The sequence below is a fragment of the Monomorium pharaonis genome, chromosome 9 (genome assembly GCF_013373865.1).
Source record: "Monomorium pharaonis isolate MP-MQ-018 chromosome 9, ASM1337386v2, whole genome shotgun sequence".
Lineage (NCBI taxonomy): Eukaryota > Metazoa > Arthropoda > Insecta > Hymenoptera > Formicidae > Monomorium > Monomorium pharaonis.
Window position 1 is genome coordinate 12,331,874 of NC_050475.1, and position 16,227 is coordinate 12,348,100.

Below are 16,227 nucleotides of genomic sequence, written 5' to 3' on the forward strand. Positions count from 1 at the left end.
ATGATTTCTACGATAATTTTCTAAGAGGAAAAAAACTATACATAGTATACATCCCGGGAAAAAATGTATATATTTAATTATACATAATTTTGTATAACTTTGTAGATCTAATTATGTATGGATTTTGACCTGATCTAATTAGATCTAATTAGATCTACAAAGTTATACAAAATTATATATAATTAGATATATACATTTCTTCCCGGGCAGAGAGAAAAGTTTTTTCGGATTTAATAAATTTTCTTAGAAAGGATTCGTTACCGAAGTTAAAATTTAGCCATGACAGCTAAGATGCGTCTTTAAGACGTAATAAAAAAATACATATGTCCCGAAAGCTCACTACGATAGCATAGGTTAATCCGGTTTCTATCACCGTGGGTGGTCTGCTTATGTAGCCTTTGGAGTGTAAATTGCATTAGGAGAAAGGTGCCGCGTGCGTCGCCTAGCGGCAATCCGCGAATTACATACTTTTTAAATTTATATAATATAGAATGTTAGGAATTTAATTACATTTACCATAATTGTGATTGCATCTATTATATAAAAATGGTTAATTCGATTGACTATTTCTATTTGATATTCTACTATATAATTATTTTAAATTATTATATTTATAGTAAAATACTAGACACTTTTCTCTCAGTGTATATGCACACATAATTAGATATAGTTATATGTTTTTAAATACAATTAGGTCAAATTTTTAATGGTTCCCATTTAATGGATCACATTTTTGTGGTAAATATGGTAAATTAAAATATATTTTTATGAATAGAAGATTATTTATTTATACTTGTATTTATTTACATAAACATTCTTATATAAAATATTTTATACTTATATAAAATATTTTATATATATAAAAATATTGCTCACATTTTGCAATAAAATAAATCAACATTATTAATAAAAAATTTTTTTAATTAGAATTTGTCTGAAATTATAAAATATTGTGGGTAAGTTTCGTATCTAGTGTACGTTACTCCCCACTCGAGATGTTCCACCGCGTGGAGCTTGTTGGTCGCCCTGAAAAGGGCGGTTTATCATGCGTCCTTATAAGGACGGTTGTCCCTCGTTGATCGATGCGACGAACTCTGCGTATAGGTCCTGTGGCTTCAGCTGAACCCTAGCGCTGTGGCTTTGCGTTTTCTTCTTGGGGGCCCGTGGAGTCCTGGGCTTTCCTGAAGGTGTGCTAGGCCAGGAGTCGTCGGAACCACCCGAAGTCTTAGCTTGAACGCTAACGTCAACCTTCGGTCGGGTTGGCGTAGTCTGCGTCTCCGTTGTGTGCTGCAGGTAACGGGGGGTCCGGTTGATCCGCTGAATCGGTGGAAGGTCCCAGGGAATTAATCTCCAGGGCAACTTTGTTTCCCCCGGGTCGAGTCTCGGTGTCCGCAGGTCCTGGATCCGGGATGCTGGTCGCTCCTCCGGCCGGGCCGGCCGGTGGTTCTTCCGTCTTCGCGGCAGGATGCTGCCGTTGAGCTCACTCCTCACGGGAGGCCCTGGGGAGAGCACACTCCCCGCAGGAGGCCCTGGTAAGAGCGCACTCCCCGAAGGAGGCCCGGGTAAGAGCACACTCCGATACGGAGGCCCTAAGTCGTCTCGGACGAGCACACTCCGAAAGGGAGGCCCGTCACTTACACAAAAGAGAGTACAGAGAATATCCTTACGTTTATTCTCTCTATGAATCTAGGATTAGATTAGATTAGCCAGCGCTGCGGGTGGTCTTTATATAGCCGGGCCGCTGCATCTCACTCCGGAGTGCCGCGGCCGCTCTATCGGCTGCGCCGCGCACTGTTCCGCTGGCGACTCGCGGCGTGGGCGGTGAGCGCGCGTCAGTTGACGCGCCGGTGTACGCCGTGAGCGCATTAGCCCAGGCGCGCTGCTAGAGTGGCGTGACCGCCACAATATTATAAATTATAAAATTTATAATATGCAATAGAAATTAATCTTCCCAGATAGCACACAGAGTTCAAAAAGAATTCAATTGTATGTCACCAATTATGTCATCAATTATGAATTTTTTTTGAAATCTTTTTTATAAAAATAATTCTTTTTGCATCTCAAAAAGAATTCATAATTGATGACATATTATTGAGTTCTTTTTGAATCTCTGTGCTCTCTCTGTGCTACCTTTGTGCCTCAATTATGTGAACGCGCGCATGCATATATAAAAATAAAATTACTTATTCTATAATATAAAAATAGTATTTTTATGCAAATTTAATGCAAACACATTATATATATATTTTAATCAAACATATAAGTATATATATAATTGTATCTAATTTGATAATTATTTAATCAAAAAAGAATTCTAATATAATGCTATATAATTCAATATGGGTTTATAAATATCTTGATATACATATTTATATATATTTATTTACTCAAAAAGTAATTTTAATAAAATGTTGTATAATTTAATATGGGGTTATAAATGTTTTAATACAATTATATATAATTATCCACTCAAAAATATAATGTTGCATAATTTGATATAAAGTTATAAATATTTTTATATAATTATATATAAATTAATGTATAAATTGTTCTTATTATATGTAATTATATATAATATAATCTAATTATACATAATTAGATATAAACTTTTTTTCCCGGGATGTTTCAACGACAGTTATACCTGTTAAAGCATGTTTAATCTCTCTACCCGAGAAAACGGTCACCCATCCAAGTATCAACCATCGCCGACGTTGCTTGACTTCGAAGACCATACGCATCTTAACGCTTTGTGATGATCCATGAGTACTTCTTGTTTATGCGTATATTTGTTATAGATCATTACAATAGATTTTTATATATGCGCGCGAAATAGCATGTTTATGCTATTTCGCGCGCATATATGTATAAAAATAACTTATTTAAAAAACTGTTTTTGCGCCGTTCATATAAAATAAAATAAAAAAATTATTTAATGTCATTTTTTATAATTTTTTAGTATTGTTAATATGCCATATTGTTTCAATAATTGTAGACATTCAATCTGACTTTGAAGTCAACATTTTTACACATTTGATTTTGCAATACATTCTAGAAATACGTACGATATTCAAAGATTTCTCACTTACTATATTAATTTACCCGTCTTTTTCGAAAATTACTATACGTCCAGGATGTCCCTGAATACTATTTTAGGATGTCCTGAGGACTTTCGTAGGATGTCCTGAGGACTCTTAGGACGTCCTAAAGACTGTCTTAGGATGTCCTGAGGATTGTTTTAGAATGTCCTAAGGACTGTCTTAGGATGTCCTGAGGACTTTCAGGATATCATATTCTTAGAACATTCTGTACTATCTAAAATGTCTGGTATTTATACAGTCATTATATTTAAGTTTATTTTCAGACATTTTGTAGCTAATAAAATTCTTTATACAATATTTTAAAAATAACGTTTTCAGCTAGAATACATATATCCTCAGGACATCCCAAGGATGTCCTCAAGACATGAGTAAAATTTTAATTTATATTAAAATATTAATACTATTACAGAATTTAACATTCTAAACTTACTTTAAAAGTCAAATTTATACATAAAATATTCATATAAAATATTTACAATAATACAACTATTATATCCTGACAAGATCCCAGGATATCCCGGGACATATTCAGGATGATCCTGAGGACGTCCTGTGCTATCTGGGTGTTATATGTTACGATTATACAATTTTTGTTACATAACTGTAACGCCAAAACAATGTATAATAGTTATATTACTTGCGTATAACAAATGTTACAACACAGGTTATTTCCATGTTATATAGCACCTACATATCACAAGAATAACAATGTTACATTACATGTAACTTCCATGTTATATTGCCGCTATAAAACGAGTGAGTCCCAGATGCGCACAGTAACAAACGGACACCACCAATCAAATTCTATAAATTTATCCATACCTAACCAACCCAGCAATCTGATTGGTGGTGTCCGTTTATTACTGTGCGCATCTGGGACGCTCCCATTATATAGCAATGATTTAAACGAAAGTAATGGTATATTCACACAAACTTGCATAAACTAAAGACCTATAATCAAAGATGCGCCAATGACTCTTCACCATACCATGACTCTTGTCCGCCATCTTGTACCCATACTGGAGATGGAGACCACTGGAGACTGGATTAGGGCTGGAGCCTGGAGCTGGGGTCTGGAGTAGTGGAGATAGTAAACAATGCGAGCCTGTTCCAAGTTGTACGCAGCTATATAACAGATGCAAATTTCATTTTTCTTGTTCTTTCTGAGTGTATCGTCAAAATATAGTGACCCTCGAGAGTGTAGAGATTAAATTACCTTATAATTTCTGACACATTCCTATAACCTATACTGCTCAACACAGAGCACTCTCCCCTCTTCCTCGCCCAGCGTGGGTACGTAATGGCGGATAAACCATGTGACTCAAGTGACCAATCAAAATTGTGTTCGCCATTGGCGAATCTTTTATTATAGGTCTTTAACATAAACGCATAATGTTCAAGACTAAAACAGTTTCATTAGTATTTTAACATTTTTTTTGCTCTGTTTTATCCGCGAGTAGTGAGAGCTGCGGATAGCCATCGCGTTCATTGTAGTTCATTCATTCGATGCACCTAGTCGCATGGCGCTGTCACTAGCTCCTCACGCGCGCGTCTTTCGTTTTCTCGCATCGTGGTAATTATGCAAACAAACATGCCCAAAAAAGGCACGTCAAAATCAATGCCCAAATAAGTCTCGAGATCCGTTCCCTTACCGCCCCTTTTTTCGCCTCTGCGATCGTAATTGTCTTACGACGCAAAATTAGCCAGTCTCTCGCAGCTCGGCACCAACATCAGATCGTCCCGCAGATCTCTCGCGTCATCCGCCGATCCTAGTTACGGGGATTCACTTCTGTTCTATCCCTAATTCGGCAACTTACGTCAATTAATTCTTAAGTTCGAGTATTCATGTGAATGTGTGAGTGCATCACGTCAATGCGCGGGTGGCCGTATCTTTCCCGCGAACGTCCTCTGCCTCGTACACAAGATCTCCGTCGGATCGCGCGCAAGATTTCCGGATTCGCGAGAGCTTCGATCTAGAGGCTCTTTAAGATTTCCGCGCCGATTACAGGCAGCGTAATATCGGGACGTGTCAAAATCTCCGTAAGATTGTAAAAGATACGGTTTGGCCCTCGTTCCGAACGTTCGTTTTTTAATAAATAATTAAAGTGTGAGTGACACCATCGCTTCCTTTTTCTCCTTATCATCCCCCGTGAGCCTACTGCATTCCTCATCACTCGCTTCGCGTCTCTATCGGGATGGATCCCGGCATTTTCTCCGTGCGATCGCGTTTACCCTACGCACGCACAAACACATAAACATATGCATAAGAAATTCGATTGGTCTATTTTCTTATGTAAGTGCTTGTAGACCAATCAATTTTCTTATGTATATGCTTATGCGCTTATGCATGTTTGTGTGAATATACCATAAAAGACATAGAAATGCATAAGTGAGTAAGGTAACTCAGCGCGTACATCTGGACAAATTTCGCGAGAAAAATTCTGGACAAAAGGATCCCGCACACATCTTATGGAAAAGTGTTCCCGGTTAAATTGGCTGAAAGTAAGATATAATGTACTCCATGACGTGCTGATCAAATATGTCCATAGGACCAGGGTTTGAAAATCTCTACATTTTGATATACGGAGCTTTGTATGTTGAAAATATTGCATTTTTGATTATCGTGTCTCGTAGATGATTAGGTTCCTTGATGCGGTGGGCCGTACTATAGCTAACATACATGTATATACACTATATACAGTACTATACACTATACTACAGTACTATACATTACATGTATGTACATCATATACACTATACACATTATATACATATATATACACACTATACATAGTGTATATGTACTATATACTATACTACAGTACTATACACTACATGTATATACACTATGTGTACAGTATATACACTATATACATTATATGTATATATACACACTATATATAGTGTATATACATGTATGTTAGCTATAGCACGGCCAACCGCATCAAGGAACCCAATCATCTACGAGACACGATAATCAAAAATGCCATATTTTCAACATTCAAAGCTCCGTATAGAGATTTTCAGACCCTGGCCCTATGGACATATTTGATCAGCACGTCATGGAGTACATTATATCTCAGGGTGCGGTCCTATGGAGCAGATTATGCGGAAGCGGAACGAGCGGATCACCAATCGCGGGATCATTCTGATAGAACTTTTTCAAAGATTCCGTTAAAACGATCCTGTGATTGGTGATCCGCTTGTTCCGCTTCCGCATAATCCGCTCCATGGGACCGCACCCTCACTTTCAGCCAATTTGACCGGGAACACTTTTCCATAAGATGTGTGCGGGGTCCTTTTCCGGACGTTGGGACGTTAAAATAGTATTGTTCGTTTTGTCTGTTCTGAGTCTATTCGGAGCAAACACAAGCAACCAACGCACTCTATGGCCCGATTTTACCAACTCCGATTACTTTAACCAGTTGGTTAATCCATTGGAATTGACCAATCGCATTTGTTAATTTTGCTTAACAACAAATATGATTGGTCAATTTTAATGGACCGGCCGGTTAAGGTAACCGGAGTTGGTAAAATCGGCCCTATATATAGGTTGGCGTCATCGGAATCAACCTAGAGTGCGTTAAGGTCTGCTTAAGTTTGCTCCGAGTAGACCCAGAACAGACAAAACGAACAAGGTTTTCGAACTACAGATTTTCAGTACTGGCACTAAATATCGTAGAGCACTAAAAAAGTAGGTATTCTCACGTCCGCCATTTTTCTTCAAACTAGCAAGTAACTAGCATAATGTTTTACATATAGGGTGTTTGTTAAAAATTTATGCAATTTTTACAAGCAGGTAGAGCGCATTAAGCTGAACATAAAGTCCTTATCGTTTTTCCATTTTTGCAATAGTTAACGAGTTATAGACTTGTAAAATTTTCCGTATGAGCCCGGCCTACCGGCAAATACAAGCGCGCCGAGCGCCCGGCCGCGGCGGCCGCCCCTCCCTAGCGCTTGAACCTTGAGATTGCTAGGCGCGCGGGGGGAGTTACAACAAGCGGCAATGGCTATGCACAATGTGTACGTGTACATACATGTGTACAAAAAAATATCAGTTTTAATGCTTAAAGAAGCAATTACTAAATTTTTTTTTTTTTAATAAATAATGATTATTTTTAATAAAAAATATTTTTTTTTGATAGTCTTAAACGTCGTAAACTGTCATTATAAATTTTAAAAGAAGCTATTACCATGTGCTAAAAAAAAATTTATACTTTTTTAAACAACATTAGAAAATTTTATCGATTAAAATGAAAATAACAACCAAATAAAATGTTTGTTTCAACCTTATATTCTTAATTAAAAATTAAATAACGAGGATATTTGTAATAAAATTAATCCTTGTGATAGACTTATAATACACGGAAAAAACTTCATGGTAAAAATTACTATGGTAAGTAGTAAACGCGTGCCCAGGAAGAATTAAAATACAAAATTTCAATACAAAATTTCTAATACAGAAATTCAATACAAAATTTCTAATATTCAGTACAAAAAAAGTTAAAAACAATATTTTTTAATTTTTGAACTGCATTGACGCATTCTTGGTCATTTTTCTGCACCATGTGAACAAGCTGGTCAAAGATTTGCGGAATGCGTGATGCGTGATGTAGCCTTGATCGTACACCATGCAATATTGTTAACCTTTTTTGCTAAAACTTTGTTTTTGTCAGAAAATAGTAAAGGTTATGAATATGGAAAATAAAATAGTGATGATTCAAGAGTCTATTAAAGTTTTAATGAGAGTATACATGAGAAGAACTCCAATGCTCTAGTATCAAAAGAAAAAATCAGATTTGCTTTAGTAAAATTATGGCTATTATATACAAAATTGTCAAAGCAGAAATCCAAAAGAAGGATGTGGGTCAGGCCTATTTATTCAATTGAGCGTTTCTTTCAAGGAGATAGTGACAATTTAGTTAATATGTTACGAAAGACAGATCCTTCTCTATATTTTAATTATTTAAGAATGGATGTTAGCATCTTTAAAGATCTACTATTAATAGTAGGTCCCGGAATTGAAAAACAATTAAATATTAGAGAACCAATTGCTTCATACACAAGACTGCAAATATGCTTAAGGTATTTAGCAAGTGGAGATAGCATGAAGTCTATTGGATATGTTTTTCGAGTCGCACCAAATACTGTTTCAAAAATAATTCATTCAACTGTTACTTGGTTATGGCTACGATTGCTACGAATTTTATGACGCTACGACGCAACGACGCCAATGACGCGAACGCATGCAGAAAAGGTCGTAGATACTGCGGCAAAGCTCTGATTGGCTGCTTCTATTCCGCAGCTCTATTCCGCACCATGTGATTTTGGCCTAAGTTCTATGAGCTGAATGCTGAATGCATAGACTAAAGTCTTCGGCACACGATACGATTTTTTATGCTAGATCGCATACGAGCCATCTTATTACGTGTCCTGATTGGCTCGAATGATCATATTACCAATTATAATCCAATCGTAAGACGTCTGGTATGCGTGCTAACATTAAAAATCGTATCATGCTAAAACTCTATGTATGCAGTGAGCTCCGGCAAACGCATGCGGTGACCAATCAGAATTCAAGCGCTTGCTGTGACTTGCCGGAACCTGGGTAAGAGGCCAAAATCCATAAAACTAGAGAGGATAATGTTGACAACGCTTCAAATCTCTAGGATCCATAAATTTATTTTTTGAGGTTTTCAGCACTGTTGAAGCGTAAGAGTGTGCACAGAGCAGTACAGAGTGTGTACAGGAATAAAGTGTTGTGACAGGTGTAGTAAATAACCTCATTTTTTACAAATTATTTTATAAATTTTTGTTATATGTAATGTTTTTACCTGTACTGTATGATTGCCATAGAGTGTAGTAAATTTTGGACAAGATAGGAGAATAGCAAATTAAAAGAGAAAGAGAGGAAACTTCAAGAAATTTGGAGTGATATAGAAAGCAAGGACGATGATAATATTGATTTATTAATAATATTGTACAAATTATCCCAAGTTGTCGGTGATAAATAATTTAAAAGATTTTTTTTTAACCAATTACAGGTATCAATATAATCATTGATATCATTATAATTGAGGTAAAAAATGAGGTTATTTACTACACCTGTCACAACACTTTATTTCTGTACACACTCTGTACTGCTCTGTGCACACTCTTACGCTTCAACAGTGCTGAAAACCTCAAAAAATAAATTTATGAATCCTAGAGATTTGAAGCGTTGCCAACATTATCCTCTCTAGTTTTATGGATTTTGGCCTCTTACCCGGAACCTGACCTGCGCCTGGTTGCTGATTGGTCACCGCATGCGTTTGCCGGAGCTCATCGCAGACATGGGGCTCGATTCTTGAATTCATTCGCAAGAAAACGTATGCGCAAATACCCGCTCTAACAGAAAAGTTGCAAGTTTATTGGTTAAAAGTCATACGATAGCCAATAAATTTTCAACTTTTCTGTAAGAACAGAATTTGCGAATACGTTTCTCTTGCAAATGAATTCAAGAATCGAGCCCATGGAGTTTTAGCATCATGTGCCGAAGGCTAAAGGGCCATCTACAATGGAGAGTTGTAGGCCGTAGCAGTAGTCGTAGACAATATTTTCATTACGTACTGTTTTACTGATTACGGCCTACAACAGACATTGAGCCAATTCAGTGGGTGCTTACGATGAGCGTTTAGGTGTTCGGGGTTAGTTTTTAGTCACCTCTCTATGATAGCCGGCTTGTATATTATTGTTACGTCGTTTATATTATTGACAGCATGGTCGTAGATTTAGCATTGTTACGACTAAAACACTCCATTGTAGATGGCCCTTAATGCTAAAACTCCATAGGTCTGTTCGCGTCACATGCCCCAACATGCTCCTATTCACCCCAACGCACTCCAATACGTTGATTCCGATGACGCCAACCTATTAGAATGCGTTGGAGTGAGTAGGAGCATGTCGGAGCATGGCGACGCGAACAAACCACATATCTGCGGTGAGCTCCGGCAAACGCATGCGGTGACCAATCAGCAATCAGGCGCAGGTCGGGTTCCGGCAAGTCACAGCAAGCGTTTGAATTCTGATTGGTCACCGCGTGCGTTTGCCGGAGCTCACCGCAGACATGGGGTCTGTTCGCGTCACATGCTCCGACATGCTCCTATTCACCCCAATTCACTCTAATACGTTGATTCCGATGACGCCAACCTATTAGAATGCATTGGAGTGAGTAGGAGCATGTCGGGGCCTGGCGACGCAAACAAACCAATGGAGTTTTAGCATTAACGTAGACGGAGCGTTACCTTTGAGTATATATATATGGAGGAGGAATGCCAGCACTGAAAGTGTGTCCAAGATCTGTGCGAGAGAGAAAGGTATATCATGATACTTGCTCTCTCTACGCATGCGTCAAACGCTATATGTACAATGGCTGGCATTGTATGTTCACACACACATACAATTCGTAATTAAAGGTCTGTTCGCGTCACATGCTCCGACATGCTCCTATTCACCCCAACGCACTCCAATACGTTGATTCCGATGACGCCAACCTATTAGAATGCGTTGGAGTGAGTAGGAGCATATCGGGGCATGGCGGCGACGCGAACAAACCACATGAGTATAAAAGTGCACAAGAAGTACACAAGAAGTGTTGAAACTGCGGTGCAGATAATGATATTAACGCATGCGCAGAGAAAGCGAGTATCATGATATACCTTTCTCTCTCGCACAGATCTTGGACACACTTTCGGTCTACATGAAACCATAGCAATTCCTCCTCCATGTATATATAGGGTGCTTTCCATTTAGTAACACAAGTCGACACAAGCATCGTTCTATCTTTTTTTATGTTCAATGAGTAACAAAGGGTCTGTTCGCGTCACATGCTCCAACATGCTCTTATTCACCCCAACGCACTCCAATACGTTGATTCCGATGACGCCAACCTATTAGAATGCGTTGGAGTGAGTAGGAGCATGTCGGGGCATGGTGACGCGAACAAACCAAAAGATAGAACGACACTTGTGTCGACTTGTGTCATTAAATGGAAAGCACCCATATTCAAAGGGTTTTCTAACCTAACCTAACCTGAATAATCTTCAAATTTTAGTGTCCATATAACCGTAAATTATGTAGTGTAGGCTGAGAACACACTAAACACCTGCCGAAAAAATCTTTAAATTTTAATTATAGCAGAAAGTTGCAAGTGTCGTGTATCCATCGACGGATGTGAGACGTTAAACTTTAAACTCATAAAAAATTTTAACTATATTTTGCTTCACTGGGCAGAACACTTTTCTGCAAGATTTGTTTCATGCAAAAACGCATTGAATAAACATAATTTCATCGATTTTGATTTTAGAGGTAGCAGAACTAAATGGTTATCTGATTTTTAGTTATATATACTTTATAAAAGTCTGTTATATTTGAAAAAAATATATTGTATATATTTCTCTATATTAGAATATATTTATCTATATTTATTTATATACAGTTTACAAGATTGCTGCATAAAGTTTAACAGTCACTAGCAAATGGCTACTTAAAAAATTTCTAAATAAGATTTAAAAATAATAAATTGCAGATTATTGGATACTTTATGTGCATATTTTCATACAAATTTTATTAAAATATAATTTTTGAAAATATAATTTTATTCAATTATTGATACAGTAATTTTCCCTCCCTTTTTTCTCACACACACACACACACACACACACACACACACACACACACACACACACACACACACACACACACACACACACACACACACACACACACACACACACATATATACACACACACACACACCATACACACACACACACACAATAAAGGATCATTTGAATTTATATATACTTTATTTTATTTTGACAGGAATATATTGTCACAAGTGTGAGAAAGATGCTACCAACAATATCGAAAGACTCGGAAATTAAAGATGGAGAGAGCAAGAGTTTAATTAAAATTGTAGAACGACCAACGTTCATATTGAAGACTAGAGAAGGAGAAAATAGAGCTATTTCTCCGAGTCAACGTAATGGCCACAAGTATAGTGTAGTTAAATAATTCTAATAACTGTTACTTTACATTGGATATTTTATTTGAATAATGAAACAGTGAAACATTTTGAAAAGAAACCTTTAGATGAGATAAAAATTTTGCAAAATAAGTATAATATTTAAGGCTCTAATGATAAATTAATCAAAATTTTGAACAAATAGGCCAACAAGCTACTATAGGATCTTTGTATAGAAATTGTATTGTCTTGAGTAGTATAACCAAATAAACATTTTAATGTTATTTGATTATTCTCAACATTACATATAAAATGAATATTATACGCAGATTACATCAATTTGATATATTAGAATATAATTTGTATGTAGTCACATGAGGACTAAATGCTACCTACATTAGACCAAATGTATCTATAGGTCTACGTGGTGTAAATGATTTGTTAGCCTACATTAGATCAGAATATAGATTAGAGGATCTGGTTGTGCAGTGTAAACTAGACCATTGTCATTAGAAGAAGCTATTTGGCAATTTATACTTTTGGCTATAGATGTGAAATCTTGATTATTTGTTGTTTTTACAAATGGTATGATAAAAAATTCTAATCTTGTGCTCTTGTGAGTCAGTTTTCTGATATTAGTATTATTCTTATCATTAAAAAAGTATTTTAGTCTGTCATGTATGATAGAAAAGATAAACCATAATGGGTAACAATTTTTTATTCGTACCTTGATGCATATTTACTGATTTTAAATTTATTGTTACAATTATAACCTTATGATCTACTCAGATAGCCAGTATGATATAATAAAAATATTAGCATTTTGCTACACATTTGTCATCCCTTGTGCTGTTGTTTGCTAGCATTTGTTGTCGGAAATAAAATATTTGCACATTTCAAACATTATGCTAGTATTACTTAAGATCAGGGTCTAATCCTAGCAAATAACAGCACAAGGGACAACGTGCTACGTAAATGCGTAGCAAAGTGCTAACATCTTTATTAGCAACATGAAAACAATTTGTGCTCATACATATATTTACAGCTATCTGGGTAATCTTGATATCAATTTCTTCTGTTTCCTGTTTCTTTTGTCTTCTTTCTTTCTTCTTTTCCTTTCTATTATCTTCCTTTGATCCAAAATCTTCATTATTCACACTTATCATTTTCACATTAGATATTGACAAGTATACTAGTCTTTAAAAAATGATAACTCCAATTTGGTGGGTACAACCCAATTGGCAATTTTATTGCGGATTAAATTGTTAAGTACAAGTACAACATTTCGACCTTGATTAGGTCCTTTTCAAGTACAAATTGATAAAAATTTCCAACAAAACATTACGATTAATGCACTTGTACGGTTAATCCACAAGTCACGGATCATACACTACATAACAATAACAATTGAATAATGAGTAACTGAATAAATATAATAGACTTGAAACTAAGTAAAGAACAATTGAAAACTTACATGTTTTGTACATCGGATGTTAACAAGTTAAAATATAAAAAATATAAAGAACGTGTAAAAACTCGAGTCAATGTAAATTACAAATGTAAAAAAAAACGGTGCCTATATTTATTTAATTTTTACATGTTCTTTATATTTTTTATATTTTGATTTGTTAACATCTGTTGTATGAAACACGTAAGTTTTTAATTGTTCTTTACTCAATATCAAATCTATTGTATTTTATTCAATTATTAATTTATTATTCAATTGTTTGTCCATCTATGTAGTGCATGATCCATGACTTGTGATGACAAGTGCATTGACCGTAACGTTTTGTTGGAAATTTTTAATGAATTTGTACTTAAATGAATCTAATCGAGGTCGAAACGTTATACTTGTACTTAACAATAATAAAATTGCCAGTTGGGTCAAATCCACCAAATTGGAGTTATCATTTTTTGATTATTTATTACTGGGGATAACAAGTTTTAACTATATTTTTGTATACTGGTCTTCTTTTTACTTATTTATTTTCTGATTTTCTTTATATTATGAATCATTTAATAGATGTAAAACCACTAATAATGCATTACCATAAATCAACTATAATTCATGCGTTTAATAGTAGTAATTCCTGTTACTCTTCTGTAGAGCATAGGGCTTTTACAAAGTAGTTACGTGTTTAATACCATTATATAAAATATTATTAGATAGATTTAATTTGCGCATTATAGAGAAAAGATGCTAAATTTGCAATACCATTTTATTTTTGGATTATACTTCTAAAATAATGGTTAGAAAAACACTTTTGGAAACATGAATTTAAATTAGAAAGTATTTTCTATTAAATGAAATAGTAATTTTTATGATACTGTTTTGTATTTTTTAAATAATAATAATAGCGAAACTTGTCATCAGTGATAAACAATTAAGAATAATAGACTTATAGTCAACCAGTCTGGCAATGATTTATTGAAAATCTACAACATTTTGGCTCTCTATTTGGGCCTTTATGAAGTAGAAAAGTCAATGCTTTTTTTTTACAACTGGAATATAAATGGAATATAAATAGTACAAAACAAATAGACGAGTATAAAATTATGAGGCACAGTAAGTGTAAAGTATTACCATTAACAATATCTAAGATACAGGAATTTTAAGTCATATAAAGTAAAATTGTATCGCAGTCAAAAATATAAAAGTCATTGTTGATGAGCAGTCAGAGCAACACTGGCAGTGAAAAACAAAATATTCAAACCGACTTAATAACATTATCATAAATAGGATTTAAATTGTCAGTGTTTTTTTGTAGATTGATATTATTTTTATATTTCTTAATTAAAAACTATCAATCTTTTAGTTGGATGTTTTTCACTATGCAGTACATGTGCTTCTAAGCAAGTCAAATTCATGGTTCTCATTAATTCTATGCTTACTAACGACGAAGTGACAAGATTCATGTTTATTAATATTTTTTATATGTTCCTTTATTTCTTAGCATCGTTTTGTTTGGCCGATGTATAATGCATTGCAGTTAGTGCAGTCAATGCGATAAACAACATTGGACTTTTTTATACGTTCTAGACAATCTTTATTCTTTTTTATTATCAATCAATTATTATATTATGTTTTTTTATTATATCGCTAACTATGAATAACGATTAGAACGAATTGATAAGTAAGTCGACTTTAGCTGCCAAATATTTTTTATTAAAAATCTTATTACGTTTTGGCCCTCACTTTGGACCCTTATCAAGTAAACATATTCAATATAATTATAAGGGTCACACAAAATTTACGAGTCATGAGCCACAAACCATAAAAGTGTTTGCACAAATATGACGTGTCTGTACATTAACTATTTTATTATGGTATCTACTTTTTGGGGAATAGTGAAGACCATATTAAGTCCCATTTTATTTAAGCAATGTTTGATATTATTGCTAACTCTTGGGAAATGCGATAAAACAAAGCAACGTTTGACGTTGAAGAATTTATTATCGTTAAAATGCAAATTTATGCTTTTTTAACTGATTAACACGTATGTATATTAATGTACTTATCAATTAATATTTAGGAAAACAAATATTTATAAGTATATTTTTCACAACTTTTATATTAGTCTTGTGGAAACGTCGGATAACATTATAGCGTGCTCTACCAAGTTCACAATTGCATTAATTTTGTAGTTGAGTGGGTGACTAGAAGAGTAATGTATCTGCTTGAAAATGTTGGTTTACAATGCCAATTAATTATTAATTTATCATTGTTATCTCTGATTACCGATACATCAAGAAACGTAATCTTGCTTTGAAATTCCAACTTTTGTATGAATTTAAGTCGCTCATGATAATTGTTAAAGAGTGGATAGAAATGGATAGAATATAGTTTACTTTATCTTTCGGCAAGAGAGATTGTGAAAATTTCATTAACATATCGATAAAAAATTGGAACATTGAAGTAGAGATTGTAGACAATCAGTTTTTAGGTCATCCTATATCTTGGACACTGTTAACAGTAATACTTTACACTTACTGTGCCTCATAATTTTATACTCGTATATTTATTTTATACTGTTTATATTCCAGTTGTATGGTTTAAGAGCATTGACTTTTTTACTTGATAAGAAACCAGATAGAAGGTTGTAGATTTTCAATAAATTATTACCA

At 34.8% G+C, this 16,227-nt stretch overlaps 1 protein-coding gene across 3 annotated transcripts in view; it reads left to right on the forward strand.

Annotated features, from left to right (window-relative positions):
- The first annotated feature begins 11,101 nt into the window (after positions 1-11,101).
- LOC105834955 (protein SMG9) overlaps positions 11,102-16,227 on the forward strand; it is a 110,416-nt gene continuing 105,290 nt past the window's right edge. The window contains exons 1-2 of one of the 3 annotated variants that reach the window (XM_036292288.1): positions 11,102-11,444; positions 11,961-12,133. In XM_036292288.1, the coding sequence (XP_036148181.1) occupies positions 11,988-12,133 (146 nt within the window). In that variant the 5' untranslated portion in view covers positions 11,102-11,444; positions 11,961-11,987. The remainder of the gene's footprint in view (positions 11,445-11,960; positions 12,134-16,227) is intronic. The other 2 variants (XM_036292289.1, XM_036292287.1) reach the window with 2 other exon arrangements.